Here is a 22,022-nt window from a genome sequence, read left to right on the forward strand (position 1 = left end):
GTGAATATTTATTCACTGTGCAGCTCTTAAACTTCAGCCCATACTCCTTGGGCACCTACATCACACTGGATTACATGGGTGTTGGCAGGGGGAGGGGCCAGTCGGCAGCTTAAAAAAATTAACTATTTAGGTGCCAGACTCCTCCCTAACCTACTCAACCCCAGGGTTAGCAGTGTCCCTCAGATGGATGAAAGAGAAAGTACATTAAACTGTGAGAACCGGGTGATGAATAAAAAATTCTTAGCCCAGTAGCATCCCGTTTCGTGACACTCAACTACAGTGTGCCTAAAAAGGAATATAATTAGGAAAAGGTTTTAATGTCAATACTTACATTTAACCATCGCCTCCTCCAACGCCGCCTGTGTGTCAGCCACAGGAGCCTCAGCCACCTCCTCCTCCAGGGCCACCTCCTCCTCCAGGGCCACTACCTCCACCTCCACTGCTAGCTCCTCCTCTACCTCCACCACTGGCTCCTCCTCTACCTCCACCACTGGCTCCTCCTCCACTCCCACCTGACTCCTCCTCCATCTCTGCCGCCTCTTTGGTGGGCACGATTTCTATGGTCTTTTGAAAGAAATATTACACATAAGTTTATTGTAAACACTTCAACCTGCTTTTCAATTCTAAACATGTAGTAGATAATAATGTGAGCTGACATTGTGAAACCTGCATTTTTCAACAGATATAAAGATAATCTTTAGCTAAATGAAAAAAATATTGTCAGACACACACCACTTTCAGATGACCTGTAACAATGTTTGGTTTGGGATTAGGGATGTGAAAATATCATTAATAAGGTTTAAAGCAGGGTTGTCCGACCCGCGGCCCGCGGGCCGCATATGGGCCAGCATGCCTGTAAATGTGGCACAGAAGAAGTTTTGGTTGTGGCAAGGGGGCAGCACTGTTAATGGAGAAAAAAAATCCTGCAAAAAAAAGAAAAGAAAATACTTACCTTGCGGTCACGCGGTCACGTCAGCTGGTACTCCGGCTCCCTCGCTTGTCTCCTCCTCCGTGCGGTGCTCGCAGTGAATGTCGGGCGTGATGTCATCACGCCCAACATCCATTGCGGAGCGCAGCACAGAGGAGTCACCCGCGCGAGAAGAACAATCAGCAGCACAGAATTGGAGAAAAGAAAAGAAGAGGACAGGAGAACAAGCCGATTAAAAGGTAAATTAAGGGGGATTTTTTCTATTATTTCAAGGGACGCTGACCAGTGAATAAAAGTCACCTGGTCCTGGAGCATCATGGACCTTATCTCCCTGCTACATACTTCTACTTGTAATACTAATGGGGCATTATATATTATTCTCTTTGGCCCATTATAAGTTGTTATCCCTTAGCTAACATAGTGGTGTAATTAGCAAAACAGGTCACAATTTTGGGTCACAGTGATGTATATGTCAGGTACCGCAGGCCTGGTCAGGGCACCCTGATATACAATGCATGGCTTAAATGCACTTTATTGATATTGCATCAAAACAATACAAAAAGTGATTATAGTATAATAACTAGTGAGGATTTTTTGAACAGGGCGATTGAAAGGTAAGTATAGGAGGTTTTGAAAAAAAAGTGATATATATATATATATATATATATATATATATATATATATATATATATATCACTTTTTTTTCTCATATATAAATGTTAACTATGTTTTCTATGGTTTTTTTGGGTGATCAGCTATCGTTATTGTTAGTGTATCTTAAGTGCGGCCCAAACCAACTCGTCGTCTTCCAATGTGGCCCAGGGAAGCTAAAAGGTTGGACACCCCTGGTTTAAAGTATTACGAAAGTATATATTAAATATTTTACTTGCCCAAAAATTATAACACCTAATTAGTGTCAGATTAGGGAGACATTTTACAGGAGGTATTTGGGTAAGGCCTTGTAATATGTGAAAATCAGCTTAGGACAGTGGTTCCCAAACTTTTGCAGTTCACGGCACCCTTAGAGTCTCCATAATTTTTTCAAGACACCCCTCCAAAATAATTACCGAGCAGTCCCGTTATATAAATAGTTAGGTCAAAAAACTTTATAAGTATTTAGGTCAGGACAGAAATAATTATTTAGTTGTATGCAAAAATAATACACATAAATCCAGGGCAAAAGAATATATTTATATAATTTTTTCAATTATATTTCTGTCCAAAAATAATTTACAGCTAACACACACCGTGCCCCTTCATCCACACACTGTATCCCTTTCATCCACACACTGTGCGCCCTTCATCTCCACACACTCTGTGCCCTCCTTCTCCACACACACTTTGTGCCCCTGTATCCACACACTCTGCCCCCTCTGCACCCACACACTCTGCCCCCTCTGCATCCATTCACTCTGTGCCTCTACATCCTCTCACTCTGCCCCCTCTGCATCCACTCACTCTGACCCCACTGCATCCACACTCTGTGCCTCTACATCCTCTCCCTCTGCCCCTTTGCATCCTCCCCTCACTCTGCCGCCTCTGCATCCACTCACTCTGCCCCCTCTGCATCCACTCACTCTGACCCCTCTGCATGCACACTCTGTGCCTCTACATCCTCTCACTCTGCCCCCTTTGTATCCTCCTCTCACTCTGCCCCCACTACATCCTCTCACTCTGCCCCCTCTACATCCTTCTCTCACTCTGCCCCCTCTGCATTCTCCTTCTCACTCTACCCCCTCTGCATCCTGCTCTCACACTGCCCCGTCTGCATCCTCCTCTCACTCTGCCCCATCTGCATCCTTCTCTCACTCGGCCCCCGCCTCTCAATCTGCCCCCTCTGCATCCCCTCACTCTGCCTCCTCTCACTCTGACCTCTCTGCATCCTCACTCTGCCCCCTCTGCATCCTGGGGGCCAGGAAGAGAAAAAAAAATACAAAAAATGAAACTTACCAATCCAGCGGCATGGGAATGCAAACTGTCGGATTGATATTCATTACTCGAGTCCTAGGAAGTGGAGTGAGTGGTGTGATGGATGTATCAGACACCTGTATCTATAGCGATAAATCTGTCTTTCCTGTTTTGTGCTTTATACTTTTGTGCTGTTTGATTTGTCATTCAAAACATTATTGGGGTGAGTACAATTTTAAATAGGTCAAATGTGTTTTTGTGTTGCTTGTAAATATGAGAATCTCTCTTACTTTAGATAAGCCACTTTGACATATTAAAAAGTATATATTTGTATAATTTGTATGCACAAGCAATTCTATACTAATGTGCATAAAATGGCAAACTCTTTAGGAGCCAGAGGAATGCATTGTTTTGCTTAAGCATGTAAACATTTATGTTTTGGGGGTGGGAGGGTGGCAGATTAAACAATTTATTTATTTTACATTTGTGGCTTAGTCCTCATTTTTTGAACTTTTTTGAAGTGTTGGATTTAAAATTTACTTGTTACTTTCTTACAATTTTCCACCCAGAGAAAGGCACACACAATTTGCAGTGTGTGTGTGAGTGGGCTTGTAGCTTGGCTGTAGCTTAAAAGTAAATAATGTTATGTTCCAATTTGAAATTTAGTAAAGTTTAAAAATTAATATATTTATAGCATTTGGACAGCTGGTCTGACTATAAACTCAAGTGTAGGCTAAAGTTAGTTGCTCAAGGAACCGGAGGTTGGCCACCTGCGGATCTGGATTTGTCACCACTGGAGTAGTGAGCAACTGTCTGTTTTACAGAGGAGTTTCTGATTGGGGTGGGCCGAATTTACCGGCTGTGACCCACCCCTAACACGACTATTATCTCCCCTAGGTAAATTTTTACGATATAATAATTGTGTCTGTTAATGTTTCTGTTGTGTTTAGGAACATGTGCCACGTCTTTCAGTATGAGGCTTAATGTTACCTTGCCAATAATACTCAGTTCGCGCAGCACATCATACAGTTCCTTAATTCTCCAATGAATCAAAATATTTTACACATGTTTTAAAAATCAAAACATAAACATAATTATGACTCTTTACAAACTAATATTTACCGATTTTTCCAGTGTTATGTTGAAATTGAAATGCATGTTTGCTGCTACATTTCCTAAAGTAATAATCATCTACATGGATGCCTCACAATTGGCATTAATTTAAATAGGCAACCTGTAGGTATTATTTTTTGAACTATACATCTGTTTTTTTCTATTTTTACAGAGCAAGAGGAGGAAAATTATGATGATGATGAGGCGGCAACCAGACAGCCAGTGGGCACGGCTGCCCTTGATGTTGAGGACGTATTGAGCACAAATTTGATACCCACATGTCCACTTTAAATTCTATCATCACAAATATGTGCACACTCTTTTCACAATTCTTACAGGAGCAGCACACATCACGTCTTCCACTAAATGACACTCCTTCACCCAATTCCACACTGAACAGACATGCTATCTTTTCAACCCCATACCCTCAGCTCCTTCATCCTAATTTTTCACCCCTTTCTATTCCTCTGGCTACTTCCCCTTCTCTGGCTGCTGCCCCTTATCTGGCTCCTTCCCCTTCTCTGGCTCTGGCACACCCTGCCTACCCCCATGCCTACCCCCCTGACCCTTCGTCACGCCATCAGTCACATCCTGCTCACCAAGAGAGCTCTAAATCTTCCTCCAAGCCCTCAACATCACTGGTGACTCAAAGCCAGGCCCATATTGCACAAAAAAAAAAATTGGCAAAAAAAATTTGTTCATTTGTGTTTTGTTTTTATTTTGGTACTTTTAAGATTGTTTGAGGTTGGCTAATTATAATAAAATTAGACCTTCACATACAAATGCTTATTCTTTGCTTATTGTATAAATATTATACTGTAATGAAAATTGCTAACATCTTGTTGTTTGCGAGTACACTGTAATTCTGTACACTGAGTCAACATAACTTAAAACCAAAATATCCAAGCAACCAAATTTTGTGTTTCCGATGCAAAAGGACCAGCAATGTTGTTGGAAAGTCTAAATTTTCTTTTTTTTCTTAATTTTTGGTGACTGTAAGCAAACACATACACAAGCATCTCACCCTAGACCCCCCCACCCCCCCAAGACAAAAACAAAACAATGACACCAAACCACAAAGTACATTGTAAATGCTAATCCCAAATTTAGGGAACAAAAAATTGCTTTGGGCACAGGGACAAGTCTGTGACGTAAGAGTACACTAGAACTTTGGATAGTGTGAAGCATGGATGCTTCATTGTGGCAATTAAAATAAAGAGACATATATATAGATGAGTGTTCCTTAATGCTGGGTCCATTACTATGTGTGTACTTCTTACTGTAGAACAAGCTAAGGCTTATTAAACTGGGGTCTGTGTTATATGTACAGGTTTCTTTGGTACCCTACATGCCTAAATCATTAAGGGAATTAATGAGGCATTATGCAGTTTTACCAAACCATGTGGCATTGGAGGGCGAAAAAAAAAAATTCTATGTGTGGGGTGAGGGCTGGAAACATTACGGGAAGGGATTTTAATAATTGATCAAGTAGTCTCCTGGACCAAAACATGTTACAATGCAAGTGGTGCAAATGTTTATTCATTTTAGCTCAACTTTAACTTTTCTTTTTTTTTAGCATGTAGGACACAAATATCAACATAAACTTTCATGGTACCAAAAAACTATCAAGTATTTCTGTGAATTAAGAAAAAACAAACATACTTTAATTTATGTACAAAATAGAGAACTCATTTGCATCACTTGCATTGTAAGATGTGTTGGTCCTGCATATTATTTGTTTAAATTTTTTAATCAATTACCTTAAGAAATCAGGCCCAGAGTTTGAGTTTGGTTAGGGCTTGTCCTAACCAACATGGTTGTGCAAAGTTTCAAAGTAAGAGATTGGTAGTGCTTTCCTTTCCTTCACGACTCAGGGTTGGGTATTTGAAGGGTAACATGTGGGCTTAATTATTGTAATACTCACCTCTCCTCGATCCTCGTGCTGCTCACTTCCGGGTTGCGGCAGCGCCGATCATGTGACTCCCCAGCGGGGAATTAAAACTCCGCCTGTCTTCACATATATATCGCGCTCTGACACAAGCCCTGTGTCAGAGCAACAAGTTACGTTCCTGACTCCTGCTTCCTGTCTTCTAGCTTCCTGTGTCTCCCTGTGATCTCCTGAATTTTCCCAGTGTACCAGACCTGGCTTGACCTCACTACTCTGTTTGGATTCTCCTTTGGCATGATGGACATTTGCTAACGTGTACCAGACCTGGCTCGGCCCTCACCAAACTCTGGAAGGATCCCCGCTGCATATTGGACCCTGCCTCAGGTACCATTTTCGTATTACCTTGCTGCTAGTCTATCCACTCCTCACGTCTGTAAGCTAAGTAGGGGCCACGACCTACAGTTTCTCAGCAGCCAAGCCCATCCTGCCTTGCGCCAGTTCTTGGTGAAGACCTAAAAGGCTGTTAGACTACGCGCCCTCCTGAACTGGTGCCAATACTGACTGAGGGACTCCCCTGAGCATAACAATTATTAGTTCGTCACATCTGCTGGCTGCAGATATTAACATCCAGATTCTGCATTTCGTGTAAGGCAGTGATATTTCACTGGACTAAATATTTATGTTTATTTGAAAGTCAAGCCATTTCCACTAACCTGGTCAAACAAACACCCAAAAAAAACAACAAAACAATAGCTTAGTAAAATGCACTATATCACCCAATGTGGAAAATTAACATCCAAGGACAAAGTTCACATTCAGAGTACTGTATCTTGGAAGTTAATGATTGTCCCAAAAAGGTTAGCAATAAATACAGTTAATACATATATCAAATTACCAAGAAGGCATGCATCTCCATGTGGCCTTGCACCCCTTTGCCTCTCTTGCAAGCTGCACCACGTCCCTGATTGCCGAAATGCAAAGGAGTCATGGGTACTCCCACCCCACTTGGCAACCAGGTCTCGAATCCCCATTTGACGGGACCAATGCCACATGTGTCCTATCTACTGCCCCTATGATGTGCAGAAAGCCGGCTATGATGACAAACTGCCGCTTAATGCGCACAAAGGACTCCTCATCAAGTGGCAGATGTATAAACTGCGCTAGAAGCGACAGGAATGCCCTTAGCACAACCTTCAGAACACAACTGAAGGTTGTCTGGGACATACCTTCCGCAAACCCCACTGTGGTCTGGAATGACCCAGTTGCACAGAAGTGCAGTACCGTCAACAGTTTGGTCAAAGGCGGTACTGCTGTCGGGATGTTGCGCATTGGCTCAAGGTCCCTCTGCACAATGCGCAGGCTGTCCAAGATGACATGAGGAGCTACGGACAAACTCAGCATCTAACATCCCAAAGAGGCTGACAAGTGGCCTGAAGACACGCTCCCTAGGATGGCGATGTTTGACCAGTTGCGGGTTTGGACGGTGTGGAAGATCAACCTCCTTGAGAAACCGGGCCTCATCCAATTCCAGAATATGCTGTATGTGTGAAAAAAGGATGATTTAAGAAACAAAACTGTAACTTAGCTGAGGCATTTAAAACTTACAATTTGCAATGTAAACTCCAAACATGCAAATCATGCTTACAATAAAGTCCTGCATCATATTGCTTCTTCGTTTATTTAAGGACAGTCAGGAATAAGAGAAAAAAACAGAAAGTTTTAGTAAATACTCAGAGCCTAGGCAAAGTGACAAGACACAACGCATGATACATCATTACCAAACAGATACAGAAAGAGAGACACAACAGACAAGAGTAGATGGGACTGGATACTTACCACACAGGCAAAACCAAACTTTAGCAGTTAGCCAAAACTGAAATAATTCCACTGTGTACACTTAAAGAACAAAAAATTCTGCAAAACTGGTTGGGGGGCAGTGTAAGAAATAGAGACAAGAAAAGGGACAAAAAGGAAAAAAAAACCTTTAGAAATACTTAAACCCTGGGCAAAGTTAAAAGACACATTGCAAAAAGCTTGTCAATCGAAAAAAGTTTTAAACACTTCACCCCCACCACCCAAAAAAAACCTAAATTTTTCAATTATAAACACATTTCATTTAAAACTAGAGATATGTATTGTAATTTTGGCCCGTAAAAATGCTTTCAAAATTAGCTGGTAGCAGTTTGCTGAATATAGATTAAAAAATACCTCTACACAGCACATTCAGATTTAGCCTCTTCACACTGAAACACCTACACTCCCAACAATAAACCAGTGCAGCAAATGGTGTTTTAAACTGACTTTTAATTAAAGAAGCATATACAGGTGTACGCGCTGCCGCGGATCAGATGTCGATAGATGCAGGTGTGTTAAGACAACGCTGTTTCCTTGTATGTGTGAAGAGTACACAAGGCATAGTTTGCATACTATGAATGAAGTTGTAACAAGCGTCTGTGTTCATTTATTTTGTTCAATTTGACAATATTTAGGTGTGCCTTATGTGATATGTATCACTTCTCTCACTTGCAGTAATGATGTATTTTTGTGCTTGTGGTTCTAGTCTATATAATGAATGCAATTATCCATCTACATGTTGCCTTAGTGGTGAGGCAATCCACTTTTCAACAGTGGAGTCATGAGTTTGAATCTTGATTCATGTCTATACATGCGTATACTTGAATATTCTCACCATGTTTCTGTGGGTTTATGCCAATGTGTCGCTTATAGAAGAGTACGCTAGTATTATTTTTTTGTTTCGCTCTTGTTTATACACAGTATTGTATGCTGTATGTATATTTTCTATTGCGAATTATTAGCTGTTGATTTCGCAACCACATTTATGTCCAATACAAAATTACAGATAACACATTGTTCAAGATAACACATTGTTTTTGTTTCGCTCTTGTTTATACACAGTATTGTATGCTGTATGTATATTTTCTATTGCGAATTATTAGCTGTTGATTTCGCAACCACATTTATGTCCAATACAAAATTACAGATAACACATTGTTTATGTTGTAGAAAAAGAGAACATGTGTTCTTAATTGCTTACCCTTAAATCTGCATGTTGCCAGTAGTGCCTGTGTTGTGTTGTATGTTTTTTGTTTGCTAGCACCTATAGGACTTTCACACATGGTGCATTCAAGCCTATATAATGTATGTAATACTCAATCTGCACGTTGCTTTAGTGCAGGGGTGGCCAACCAGTCAGAGACCAAGAGCCAAAAAATATCTATAGAAATCACAAAGAGCCGACTTTGCCATTTATATACGTGTGCATATTCACATACACAGTATAAGCACACACATACATACTGCACACACATACATTGAAAATAAAATAATTTACAATACCTTGCTAAGCGAAAAATAAAAATATCTAGCACTTCGAAAAATAATCATCAAATCATCACAGCTCTTACCTCTCTGCTGTGTCCAGCGGAGGAGGGCTCAAAGGGTACTTACAGTCTCTTCACAGTAGCTCCCGCTGCTTCTGTATCCACAATCACTGTGGAGGGAACTGTTGAAGTGGGGATAAAAAAAAGTCAGAAATGGCGAACATGCCCCTCAGACCTTTTACATGCCATCAAATCTACCCACATGCCCCATAAATGCCCATCAGACATTCCCAAATGACTCATACATGCCAATCAACACCACAACATGCCCCCATACATGTCAATCAGCCATACAACTTGCCCCATACATGCCAAACAGCCTCACCACATTCCCCATACATGCCAATCAGCCCCACAACAAGCCCCATACTTGCCACCCAGCCCCACAACATACTCCATACATGCCAAAGCCCCACAACATGCCCCATATATGCCAAATAGCCCCAGAACATGTCCCATGCATCCCAAACAGCCTCACAACATGCCACATGCATGCCAATCAGCCCCACCATATACCAATCAGTCCCAAGACATGCCAAACAGCCCCTCTACATGCCCCATACATGCCAATCAGCCCCACAACATGCAACACAGCCTCGCCACATGCCTCATACATGCCAAACAGCCTCTCCACATGCCCCATACATGCCAAATAGTCCCGCAACATGCCCCATGTATGCCAAACAGCCTCACAATATGCCCCATACATGCCAATCAGCCCCAGCACATGCAAAACAGCCCCACAACATGCCCCATACATGCCAATCAGCCTCACAATATGCCCCATACATGCCAGTCAACCCCACAACTTGCCCCATACATGCCAATCATAACTCTTCACATGCAATCAGATCACACATACCCCTTACTTACCTCTCACACTTAGCCGCTGGATCCCATGCAGAGGAAGAAGGGAGAGTACACTACCAGCTCTCTTCTTCTTTCGTGATTGCCTGTGACACTCTGACCTCCTTGCGTTCTGCAGAGGAGGTCATGTGATGCGGCTGCCAGTTGAAACAGCTGAATCTTCTCTGATTTGTCGGCAGACCCTCTGAGCCACAATTCAGAGATAAAAGAGCCACGGGTTGGCCACCCCTGCCTTTGTGGTTAGACAATCCACTTTTCAACAATGGGGTCATGAGTTTGACCCATTTTGTGGACTATGTCTAAACTGCATGCTGAAATTTGTGTGGAGCTGCAACAGAGACAAGCACCTGTTCAAAACAAATAGAATCCAAAGAACAAGAAAATATCCACAGATAAAAGCAAACAACACCTAAGTCCCTAAAAAAATACAGAAGGCAAAAAATGAGAAACAAATTAGAGTCTATTATTATAATTATTATTATTATTATTATTATTATTATTATATTATACATCAATGAATTTACATTGCAATTTCTTAAAACTGTGCATCTACTATGGATTTACGGGTAAAATAGTTCATTGTATATTTATTGACATTAATAAAAAATAAAATAAAAAAAATAGTTTTGAGAGAAGTGTATGTAGGTGTAGGTTGTGCACCTTCCAACAGTAGGGTCATGAGTTTGAATCCTGAGTCACGTCCTTATCTCTGTAGACTTTAAATATCCTCCCCATGTTTGTGTGGATTTCCTATGTGTCCCTTATGAAAGAGTATGCATGGTTTATGTTCACACATTTTAGCGACATAGCTTAAACAAATTAAACTGTAATGCCTTTTACTTATACTAGTGTATTATTATCCGGTTAAAAAAAATCAAACAAGGTATAGGCTATTAGGTATTACACATCAACTACTTCACATTGCAATTTTTTACAACTGTGCATCCACAGTTATAAAAAAAAAAATTCTCAGGGAAGATGTAAAGATATATTTTGTGCATCTGTATTGTAAATACTCAGTTGTGAGTATTTTAAACAAACAATGCTTTTTGCACAGTTTAGTGTTGCTATTCAGCGCTGCTACTATATCTTTTTTAACTTAAACATGACCCCGAGTTTCCTTAAGTGTTCAGCAAGAAGTTAAGAAAAACGCTAAGCATTTCTTCTTATCTATCCGACGGATCCAGAGGAAAACGCCTACTCTTCTTAAGTCAGTATGATCTCTGCCCGATCTTCGCCCTTTCCCAACCCTTTTTTCTGAAGTGGTCGGAGAACTTCTTAAGTGAACTTAAGAAGGATTTTCATCTTAACTTAAGAAATTCTTAATTTACACAGCGGATTTTTCTTCTTATCTCCCTCTTCTGGGCATATGCAGAAACAATTTTCGTATTATCCGCAAAAACAGATAAGATCAGTAATGAATCAGGCCCAGGGTTTTAAAATGACTGTTTCAGATTGTAATGAAATTTGCTATAATAAATGCTGGCATGGGTGTAAAAAAAACAAACCCCAAATCATATACTGGATTTGAGGTTATATGCCTTTATATGTGTACATATAACAAAACTGTGAAAGAAGTGTAAACAGATGTTCTCAAAGAAAATTTTATTGCAACAATGCGTACATATGTATATACAGATTTATATTGTCCTCTATAACTTTAGGTTAAACAATTCTGCAGTCATATTTGGACGTGGAACTCTTCTCTCAAAAGATTCTATAATTAATTACACTGGCGATTTACAGACAGGCATTACTATCAATTAGTTACAGCACCCAATGTGGAGGGGCTCTTGTCCTGACAGACTTGAGCAGTGACAAGCTCTGCTACCTCAACCATTATGATTGTTATCCATGTACCTAAATAGCATGTATAATTACTGCCAAACCCACTGGTTGAGAAGTTCACAGTTATGGCTGTGTATTGAAGTAGAATACAATGCAGTGGCCTTTTTCCAAGCAGGAATTAAAAAGAGTTTTAATTCAAAGGTGAAGAATACTTATTTTTCTAATGTGAAACAATAATTACCTTTATTTGGCATCCATCCAAGACACAGTGAACAAACTGTTCTAATTTGAGGCCAACAATTAATTGCACCAAAACTGTTAAGAAAAAGAAAATAGTATTTCTAAAAAAATTAATTCAAAGCCAGGTGATAATCAATGTGACATTGTCTCATAAATGTTAAAGTAGGAAAGCTCAACCATATGCTAACAAGAAGAGGTTCCTGGGAAACATAATAGAAATTGGTTAGTGATTATTAAAATTCTAGTTTTTGTTTAGTGGATTATTTTGCAAGTTGCATATATGAAGTTTCCTATACAGACCTGTTTAACACCGCAATCTTTCAGAATCAGATTTGACAATCACTACCTTGCGCTCATTTTTACCCTACTCCTTCTATTATCTATTGCTTAGCCTTTTTCATATGCCTTAATTTCTCTCCTAACATCATTGCATTGCACCTAAAATACTATGCTGTTATGAACATTCAGATGATCTGCATGGCTACTGGTTTTTGTAGCATGGTGGCACAATGATTAGCATTGCTATCCACAGATCTGGGGTCATGGATTTGATTACATCTAAGGCACAATGTGTGTGGAGTTTATATGGTCTCCCCATATTCATTTTTGTTTTCTACAGGTGCCCTGATTTCTCTCTATATTCCAAGGTAGATTAATTGGCTTTCGATTAAATCAACCCTAATGTGTGCATTTATATGGTATAGGATGTAAATTGTAATAGAATTGAGATCCTAATTATGAGATTTATGGCATGATATATTAAATGGTTAATTTGAGATCATGTTGAGAATAATAACTACATGAACTGGAGGTAGACAGCCATACCACCAACCCACTGAAGTTGACGCCTTAAGATTTATTATTGTTAATTTCATTATTTCTTTTTAACTACCATTCATTTTAATAGTTTTATATATACTAGCATGTTGGTTAGTATTATCTTTGAAAAAGATCAGACCAATTTTAAAACAACGATTTGGTACATGCATGCAGTTCAGCTAGAGACTGATTAATGTGTGTCAAGTGAAGCAGGAACTGGCACATTGGAGGGCGAATACATAAATAAATACAAAGCCCTACCCCTTGACATCTATCGTGGAAAAAGTCTTACTAAAACACAACATAATGCGTCTGATATTGCAAATGCAAAAAGGAGGTGCTCCATCTATGAGATTGATCAGCTTACGTATTCCAAGAACAATTACCTACAATATTGATTTTATCCACACCAGAAAGAGGATTACCTCCATAACCAGTAATCTATCAATTACTTTACAATAATACTTTTTAACTACCCTTCTACTATTTCTGGTTAGAAGACGGCTCTTAAACATTAGCTCTAGACCAATTTTCAAAGTAAAGATCAGAATGTTCCAGTCCACTATATTACAATAAAATTATCAAATCTTCATTATATTCTCTCACAAACAGAACCCATCTACGTCTTATGACTTGCTATTTTTGTTTGTTGTTTCTATTTTCTTGTATTGTTAAAATAAGATGCGTGGTAAAGGGAAAGAAAAAGTGATTAAGAACTAAAACACACATAAACTACTGTGACAAAGAGGGCTATTTGCCACAACTCTCCTGTATAAGGACAGGTGAGTTCCCGGGGACTCTGCAGGTACAGGCTGCAGACAGGGTTAAGTTCCTGCAGACTAAGACTCCTAGGTTGAACATACACAGCTAAAGAACAGAGTATTGTGCTATTGTGCAGGGGGATAGATGCCAGCAGTGGCGCACGCAGGGGGGGTTTCTGAGTCTCTAGAAACCCCCCCTGCGCTAACTAAGTGGCCACTGTCCTATACAGCAGCCGCGGCGCTGTCAAAGCGTCCGCGGCGGTGCTGTATGTATTGTACACAGCACCGCCGCAGATGCTTCTTAGACAGCGCCGCGGCTGCTGTATAGGACAGCGCTGGCGTAACAAAGCTGCGCATGCGCAGCAGCTCTCTCTCGTTTTTTTTTTTGGGTCGGCGGGGAGAAACCCCCCCCGACAATCCTCCGTGCACCCCTGGCCAGCTAAGTGACTAGACAGAAGGACTGTGTCTAGCTAAAATTTGCATTGCCTGATGTCATCCTGGTGAAAGTGTACTGTCTTATTGATGATGTGAACAATAAAAACAGTTTATTCAAGCAAGAAGTTGTTGTGTCTGTCATATGCCGAGTGTCAGCATCACACTACATAGCCATAAGACAAACCAGATAGTTTTATATTGTTCCATTATTTTTGTGCAAGATTTAACAATTTTGTTTAGATCAGTTAATGTTTAGCTCCTTATATAATTAATTCCTTGTAAATTCCTATTATCTTATAAATTGATTGAGCAACTTCCACTTCTATATTTGTCTGAGAGGCATGTTAATGTCAGCAGCTGAGGGGGAGTGCTGGCGCTGAATTGCTGTTTGGGCACCTCTTGGTAAGTTAGCTCTGAATTTAAAAAAACATATATGTATGGCCCAAATATATTGGACTCTCACTGTTTAGAGTAAGGACCACCCTATTAGCAAAAGCGCCGTGGAGTGGCAGGTGGCCTTAACATACATTTGCAAATGTGTGACACTAAGACTTTTGCATTTTTATTTACAGTAGAAATGGCAGGTCTGTTGCTGGTTATAGCAGTGTGCTGGGGGATTTCTCTGTGTGTTTGTTCCTTTTAAGATAACCCCACCCTTTTAAACACCTACTATGAGCCTGTAAATTGATTGAGCAACTTCCACATCTGTATAAACTCCTACTATCCTCTAAATCAGGGTTGCCCAGCACGCCTGTAAATGTGGCCCAGAAGGAGTTTTGGTTGTGGAAAGGGGGCAGCACTGTTAATGGAAAAAAAAAATCCTGCAAAAAAAAGAAAAGAAAATACTTACCTTGCGGTCACGCGGTCACGTCAGCTGGTACTCCGGCTCCCTCGCTTGTCTCCTCCTCCGTGCGGTGCTCGCAGTGAATGTCGGGCGTGATGTCATCACGCCCAACATCCATTGCGGAGCGCAGCACAGAGGAGTCACCCGCGCGAGAAGAACAATCAGCAGCACAGAATTGGAGAAAAGAAAAGAAGAGGACAGGAGAACAAGCCGATTAAAAGGTAAATTAAGGGGGATTTTTTCTATTATTTCAAGGGACGCTGACCAGTGAATAAAAGTCACCTGGTCCTGGAGCATCATGGACCTTATCTCCCTGCTACATACTTCTACTTGTAATACTAATGGGGCATTATATATTATTCTCTTTGGCCCATTATAAGTTGTTATCCCTTAGCTAACATAGTGGTGTAATTAGCAAAACAGGTCACAATTTGGGGTCACAGTGATGTATATGTCAGGTACCGCAGGCCTGGTCAGGGCACCCTGATATACAATGCATGGCTTAAATGCACTTTATTGATATTGCATCAAAACAATACAAAAAGTGATTATAGTATAATAACTAGTGAGGATTTTTTGAACAGGGCGATTGAAAGGTAAGTATAGGGGGATTTGAAAAAAAAGTGATATATATATATATATATATATATATATATATATATATATATATATATATATATATCTATAGCACTTTTTTTCTCATATATGTTAACTATGTTTTCTATGGTTTTTTTGGGTGATCAGCTATCGTTATTGTTAGTGTATCTTATGTGCGGCCCAAACCATCTCGTTGTCTTCCAATGTGGCCCAGGGAAGCTAAAAGGTTGGACACCCCTGCTCTAAATAATTAAGGAGTGTATTTATTAACTACTAATAAATTACAGATATTATTTATCATTTGTTCATCTAACACCTTGTAAGTTTCATATCCCTAATGTCCAAAATATTATAAATGGAGATCAGATATTACCTGCAATGTATGTGAATCGTGAAAAAACTTTAGTAAGATAATATGAAATTTTATCAATTCAGGTTCCCTGTGTTAAACCATTCCTCAACTCGCAGAGAAATGATTGCGTGCAGATTTCCTAAAGAAAGGCTTTGTAGCTATTATGCTTACAAAGTAAGTTACCAAATTCAAAGAATATATTGTTAGTTTCAATTGAAACAGAATACTGCGTTCCCAATATCTACTCCCCGCACAAGAGGTCAATTCTGAAACTTGCATTAAAAAACTACGTAATGATGATTAGATGTTTGCTGCCTGGATTCTAAGATAGTTAATAAGTAAATTGTGAAGAATTTTACATATAATTCTTAAATGAGGAATATGAGACTTTAAATCTCACTGTAGGTCTAGACTGGACTACTATTTTCACCTCAGTACACTTTTAGAGGCATATTTAGAGTTGGACGCAAGTTTGGCTTTTTTAAAGATAATATACACATTCTTGTGCTGCACATGATGCATACGTCCATATCAAGATTTTTGTGTATCTTCAACTTTCTAGAGGAGAGGCAGTACAGTAGATGTAGGAGGCGGACAAACTTAGGCCAAGTAAAGTAGATGCATGTTGACATAATTGCAACTGAATGACTTTAATCACACATAGGTGGACTTTAATTATGTGATCTCTAAGACAAGTGCTGAATCTTTACCTAATTTATTTATTATTAACTGTTATTTAATAATAAGTAAAATACACTCTAGGGTTAATTTAATCAGAAGTGAAATATCCTACCAGTAAGTCTTTGGAGTGTGAGGGTAAACCAGAGTACCTGGAGGAAATGTTGCATTAGCAGGAAACCAGTCCAGTCAACTAACCTTCCCAATCTTGAAGATGTTCACTCTTGATCTCATCTTCTCATGCTTTCCTCTATTTCCAACATGACCAGCTAGTCACTTCGTCTCTCAAGTCACCCTTTTCTAATCATATAACCTTAGTTCCATTTTAATTCCCTCCTCCAAGACAATCTTCTCGCATCAAAACCTAAATTCCATTACTACCTCACTTACACTTGAACTCTAATACCACACTAACATCTTCCTTAGACCTAGTAGTCATTTTCATTCACCCCCTCTTACGGTGTTGCCAAAAGTAATCTTTGCACACCATATAAATACACTATCTCCAATCCAACACTTAAGCCCTTAATCAAGTAAACCAGATCTACTTATTATCTCTCCTTTGTCTATTGATCATAAACATACAGTACATATATTCATTTCCCTTCTTAACAAACCATTCAACACTGATCTCATTATCCAAAAAAATGTACAGTCTACATCAGATTATATCGCAATCTCAGAGCAACACTTTTCTCTATTACCTACAAACTCCCTCATGCACCGCCTCCATATGTACCACTATTACCAAGGATGAAGTCTCTCCTTTTTTCTCATCCTACCTGCCCTCTTAATTCCATAAACATCTGTTTTGCTCACTATCTCTCACACCATCTATGATTCCTCATGTAATTGAAATTGTTTCCTAATCTGAAAATATTCTTACAAGCAAGTATTGATTGCTACAATTATCAAAAAGCCATTTCTTGATCTATACTCTTCCTTAATCTACAGGCCGTTCAAAATTCATAGGAAAATGAGGTGCTGTTGTAGTAAAAACATAATGAAGTTTACTGCAACTCAGCATATATAATGATGGTGGGTGATTCCACCAGGGCTGCCAAGAGGAATTCAGGGCCCCGGTACAACAAATTCATGGGGCCCCCCTTATAGTTGAGTAAGCAAAAATAATTTGCGCCGCCGTTAGGGGTGTGGTCACACAGTTGGGGGCGTGGCAATGTGCCATTGGGGCGTGGCTAGCACAACAAAATCACTAGGTCCTAAATTCCCCAGAGCGTGACATTTGTCCAAGCACTCCTGACTTTCAGGACATCTAGCACCCTTGTGTAGTATAGGAAGAATGCAGTGTGTACAAAAAGAGTTCAGTCTTGGCCTGCGCCCACTGGGCTCACCAAACACTCACCAAACATTGGCATTGTCCCTACTAGAATCACAACATTTCACACACTATGCTGCTCTGATCTACCTGTTCTTCTCACTTTTACCACATGTGGCTGCTGGTTTCTTTAGTTGCGGCTTGTCTGGATCCTGGAATGTTGGAGGACCTATTTGGAAAAAAAATGGCTACATTTAGAAAACTACAGCCAGCCCCACCGTTAAATCAATAGCATCCATGATTAATAATTAGGCTTTCCTCCAGCCCCAACATTAAAATAGTATTCCCATTACCCTGCAAACAAAATAGCAGCCATTAATTAGCCACCATCTATCTCACACACACTACATTGCCAAAAGCTCCGTGCCATCACACACACATTACTGTGCCCCTTTATCATCACCACGCTATGCCCCCTTATGATCACACTGTGCCCTCCATGCTTCCTTTGCCCCTTTTTTCATCCCACTGTGCCCTGCTGCCTTTGCCCCCTCCTTTCATCATCCCCCTGTGCCATGCTGCCTTTGTCCCTTTTTTCTTCATCCCCCTGTGCCATGTTGTCTTTGTCAATCTTTTCTTTATCCCCCTGTGCCATGCTGCTTTTGTCCCTCTTTTCTTTATCCCCCTGTGCCATGCTGCTTTAGTCCCTCTTTTCTTTATCCCCCTGTGCCATGCTGCTTGTCCCTCTTTTCTTCAACCCCCTGTGCCATGCTGCTTGTCCCTCTTTTCTTTAACCCCCTGTGCCATGCTGCTTGTCCCTCTTTTCTTTAACCCCCTGTGCCATGCTGCTTGTCTCTCTTTTCTTTAACCCCTCTGTGCCTCCACTCGGTTTTTAACCCCTCTGTGTCATGCTGCCCCCCCACCCCCGTTTTTAACCCCGTTGTGCCCCCCTAGTTTTTTGACCCCTCTGTGCCCCCCCTCATTTTTTAACCCCTCTGTGCCCCGCTCATTTTTTAACCACTTTGTGTCATGCTGCCCCCCGTTTTTTAACCCCTCTGTGCCCCCACTCATTTTTTTAACCCCTCTGTGCCCCCCCGTTTTCCTCCCTTCACTCACCTTTTCTTCTCTCTTCTTTCATGGTCTTCTCTGCTGCTCTGTGCTCCATTGCTCCAGACTGACTGAATGCTGGGCATGACATGATGACATCACATCCGGCATTCAGACAGTCTGAATGGAGCACAGAGCAGCAGAGAGGAGGGACGCCGGCGCAGCGATCACGTGAGTATGTTTGTTTTGTATTTTTTTAACTACCCTGCTCCCCCCACCAACGAGCAGTTACATAACCTCTGATGTCAGCAAGTAGGAGCTGATACTACATTATCTTGAGGAACTGAACAATGACCCTATTGCTCTTTTTGAAGTGTCCAAGCTGTTTTCAACAGCTACCAGAAACTTTTGCAACTTTTGACATTTCAGAAAATAATTTACACATCCATTCTGAAACAGTTCTCAACCCCTTCTTATTAAAAGTATGATTAGCCTTTTTAAATGGGTTGAAACAATAAGATACCTGTCCCTTTCCTCCATTTTTATTCTTCTTTACTTCTCTAAACCAATTTAAACACCAACCACTGCAAACACTGCTCTAAACCAATTTAAACACCACAGCAGGCTCGGACTGAGCTCCTGTGGAGTCGGGAAAATATTTCCCATGAGACTTTGCTGAGGAGTGAGAAGAGCATGTGCTGAGCTCTGATTGGAGGAGCCCATCACATGCTCCTCTGACCCGTGGAGATCAGCAGCAGCCTCATGGGTTGTGCCTGCTCTTCTCTGCCTGGCCGGGTGACTGAGGCTTCTTCTTGAGTACAGTGTTGCTCCCAGTCTGCTGGGTCTCTCCCTCCTAGCACCCTTTCTCCAAGTTGCTGTTCCTCCCTGCTCCAAGCACAGATTTTCCCAGTCTGATACTCCACTGTAATTAAACACTACGCTTTTTCAAATGTGACACAAATGGTCCAGGTTCAGGTTAGGTTTGGGTGGGCTTAAATTAGTGACCAAGGGGCTTTTCTTCACTAAGAAAAGCCCACCCCAACCTTACCTATCCCTGTAAAAGGCAGGCCTATTCAACACAATTGAATCGTCTTTCCACGTAGAGTATATTTCCATTTAAGTTTACACGCCTGCGCAGAAGTGGGAGCAGGTGCTGTCTGTAATATCTACAAACACACCTGAAGAGGAACGTGCATTCCTCTAATGAAGTGCACTTTAAAAAATATTGTTTTTTTCTATTCTCTCAGATGTGTAGTGCCTCAATAAATACAATTTTCATGAATTACTCAAAACTGAAAGCTCTTGTAGCAGATAATCCCATCACAATCCTAAAATAAAACTTTGGGGGATTTATTAACAACAGCGTTGGCAATTTTTGAAAAGTTTTTCAACATTTAAAATACGGGTTTTTGAGAAAATCAAAATTTTTATTTTAAAAATTTTATATTTTTTATTTAAACACACCGCTGTGTTAAATGTCATATGAAAGCCCAACTCTATAGCTCAATCAGTTGAGCTACAAAAACAACTTTTAAAAAACATTAACAGCAAGTTTTTCATTAAAAAAGTGAAACTTTAAAGGCATATTACTTCAAAATCAGTGCATATATCATCCTAAGATTTTGGGAGTTTCTTTACACCCATGGCAGCATTTATTATACCAAATGTAATTGAAATTAGAGAATGTAAGGTAGAATACGGCCCGCCAGCCTTCCGAATCCGGCCCGCCGGGTCTGCCCAGGAGATTTAATTAATTTTGCTGCCAGCCACAGGTTCTGGAAGGGATACGGAGCTGGTCGGCGATGCGCGTCCCTTCCAGAGCATCAGATCATGCCGGGGCCGGATACAGCGTAATCCCCTGCGCTGCTGCGTAGGGAGGAAGTGCGCACTGTCCATACACCTCTCCCGCCGCATTCACCGCAGCGCCGCGGAGGAGAGCACAGAAGAGTATGGAAGAAGACAGTAAAAAGGTAAGTATTACTGTTACAGACAACATCATGCCGGGTGCAGCAGGGCTGAGGGGCAGCACGGCATGATGCGGATCACCACAGGACAGCGGGCATCATGCCGCGCTGCCCCTCAGCCCTGCTGTGCCCGGCATGATGTTGATTAAAGATGGACAGATGGACAGATAGAGCTCTGGTATAGTGGGGTAATATCTAGGTGGGGGTTCTAGTCACTGTGTTTATTGATGGTGGTACTGTGGGTCACTGTTTTTATTGATATTGGTACTGTGGGTCACTGTTTTTATTGATGGCTGTGCTGTGGGTCACAGTTTTTATTGATGGAGGTGCTAGTAACTTGTTCTCTTCTGTTTTTTATCTCTTCCCAGTAAGTTCTCCTGCCACTGCCATACTGCCAGCTGTCTCGTCCTCTGCTCCTGACCTTCAGACACTCTGCTTAAATCTGCCTAAACGTGAGTGATACCACCTATCATAGGGGATACTAATTTGCTGCCCATTTTGCCGGCACTGCAGTTACTATTGTGCTTCTCTTTGTTTGTTTACATCGCCAGCTGCTCCTGCCCCCCAAAAATGTTGTCTCACATAAAACAAAGGAAAGTTGATTCTGAATGCCGTGTTTTCAACAAGACATGGACTGCTAAATATTTATTTACGGAAGTCAAAGGCAAAGCCGTTTGCTTAGTTTGTGGCACAGTTGTCGCTGTGTTGAAAGATTATAATCTGAATCGCCACTATGTGACCAAACATGAGGATAAATATAGGAACTTGACTGACCAAGAGCGAGCAAAGGAGTCGGAGATTTTGCTATCCAAGCTGCAAACTCAACGAACACTTTTTACAAAACTTAGCACATCCAGAGATACAGCTACCAAAGCAAGTTATCTCATATCTCATAAAATAGCTAAACGAAGTAAACCGTTTTCTGACGGAGAGTTTATTAAAGAGTGTTTGGTGGACTCTGCTGAGCTAATATGTCCAGAGAAAAAGGATGCATTTGAGAACATCCCTCTGTCCCGGCGTACTGTGACGAGAAGGGTTGAGGACATTGCAGGAAATTTGGAGCTTCAGCTGAAGAACAGAGCGGTTACATTTTCCTTTTTTACCCTGGCTCTGGAT

General features: G+C 40.8%; 1 protein-coding gene across 1 annotated transcript in view; it reads right to left on the reverse strand.

The window, feature by feature from the left end:
- Positions 1-320: 320 nt before the first annotated feature.
- Positions 321-22,022, reverse strand: part of MEI1 (meiotic double-stranded break formation protein 1) — a 172,396-nt gene continuing 150,694 nt past the window's right edge. Inside the window, exons 4-5 of the mRNA XM_075184181.1 lie at positions 12,135-12,208; positions 321-557 (exon numbers count right to left, since the gene is read on the reverse strand). Of these exons, the coding sequence (XP_075040282.1) occupies positions 321-557; positions 12,135-12,208 (311 nt within the window). The remainder of the gene's footprint in view (positions 558-12,134; positions 12,209-22,022) is intronic.

Source organism: Mixophyes fleayi, chromosome 8, assembly GCF_038048845.1.
Source record: "Mixophyes fleayi isolate aMixFle1 chromosome 8, aMixFle1.hap1, whole genome shotgun sequence".
Taxonomy (NCBI): domain Eukaryota; kingdom Metazoa; phylum Chordata; class Amphibia; order Anura; family Limnodynastidae; genus Mixophyes; species Mixophyes fleayi.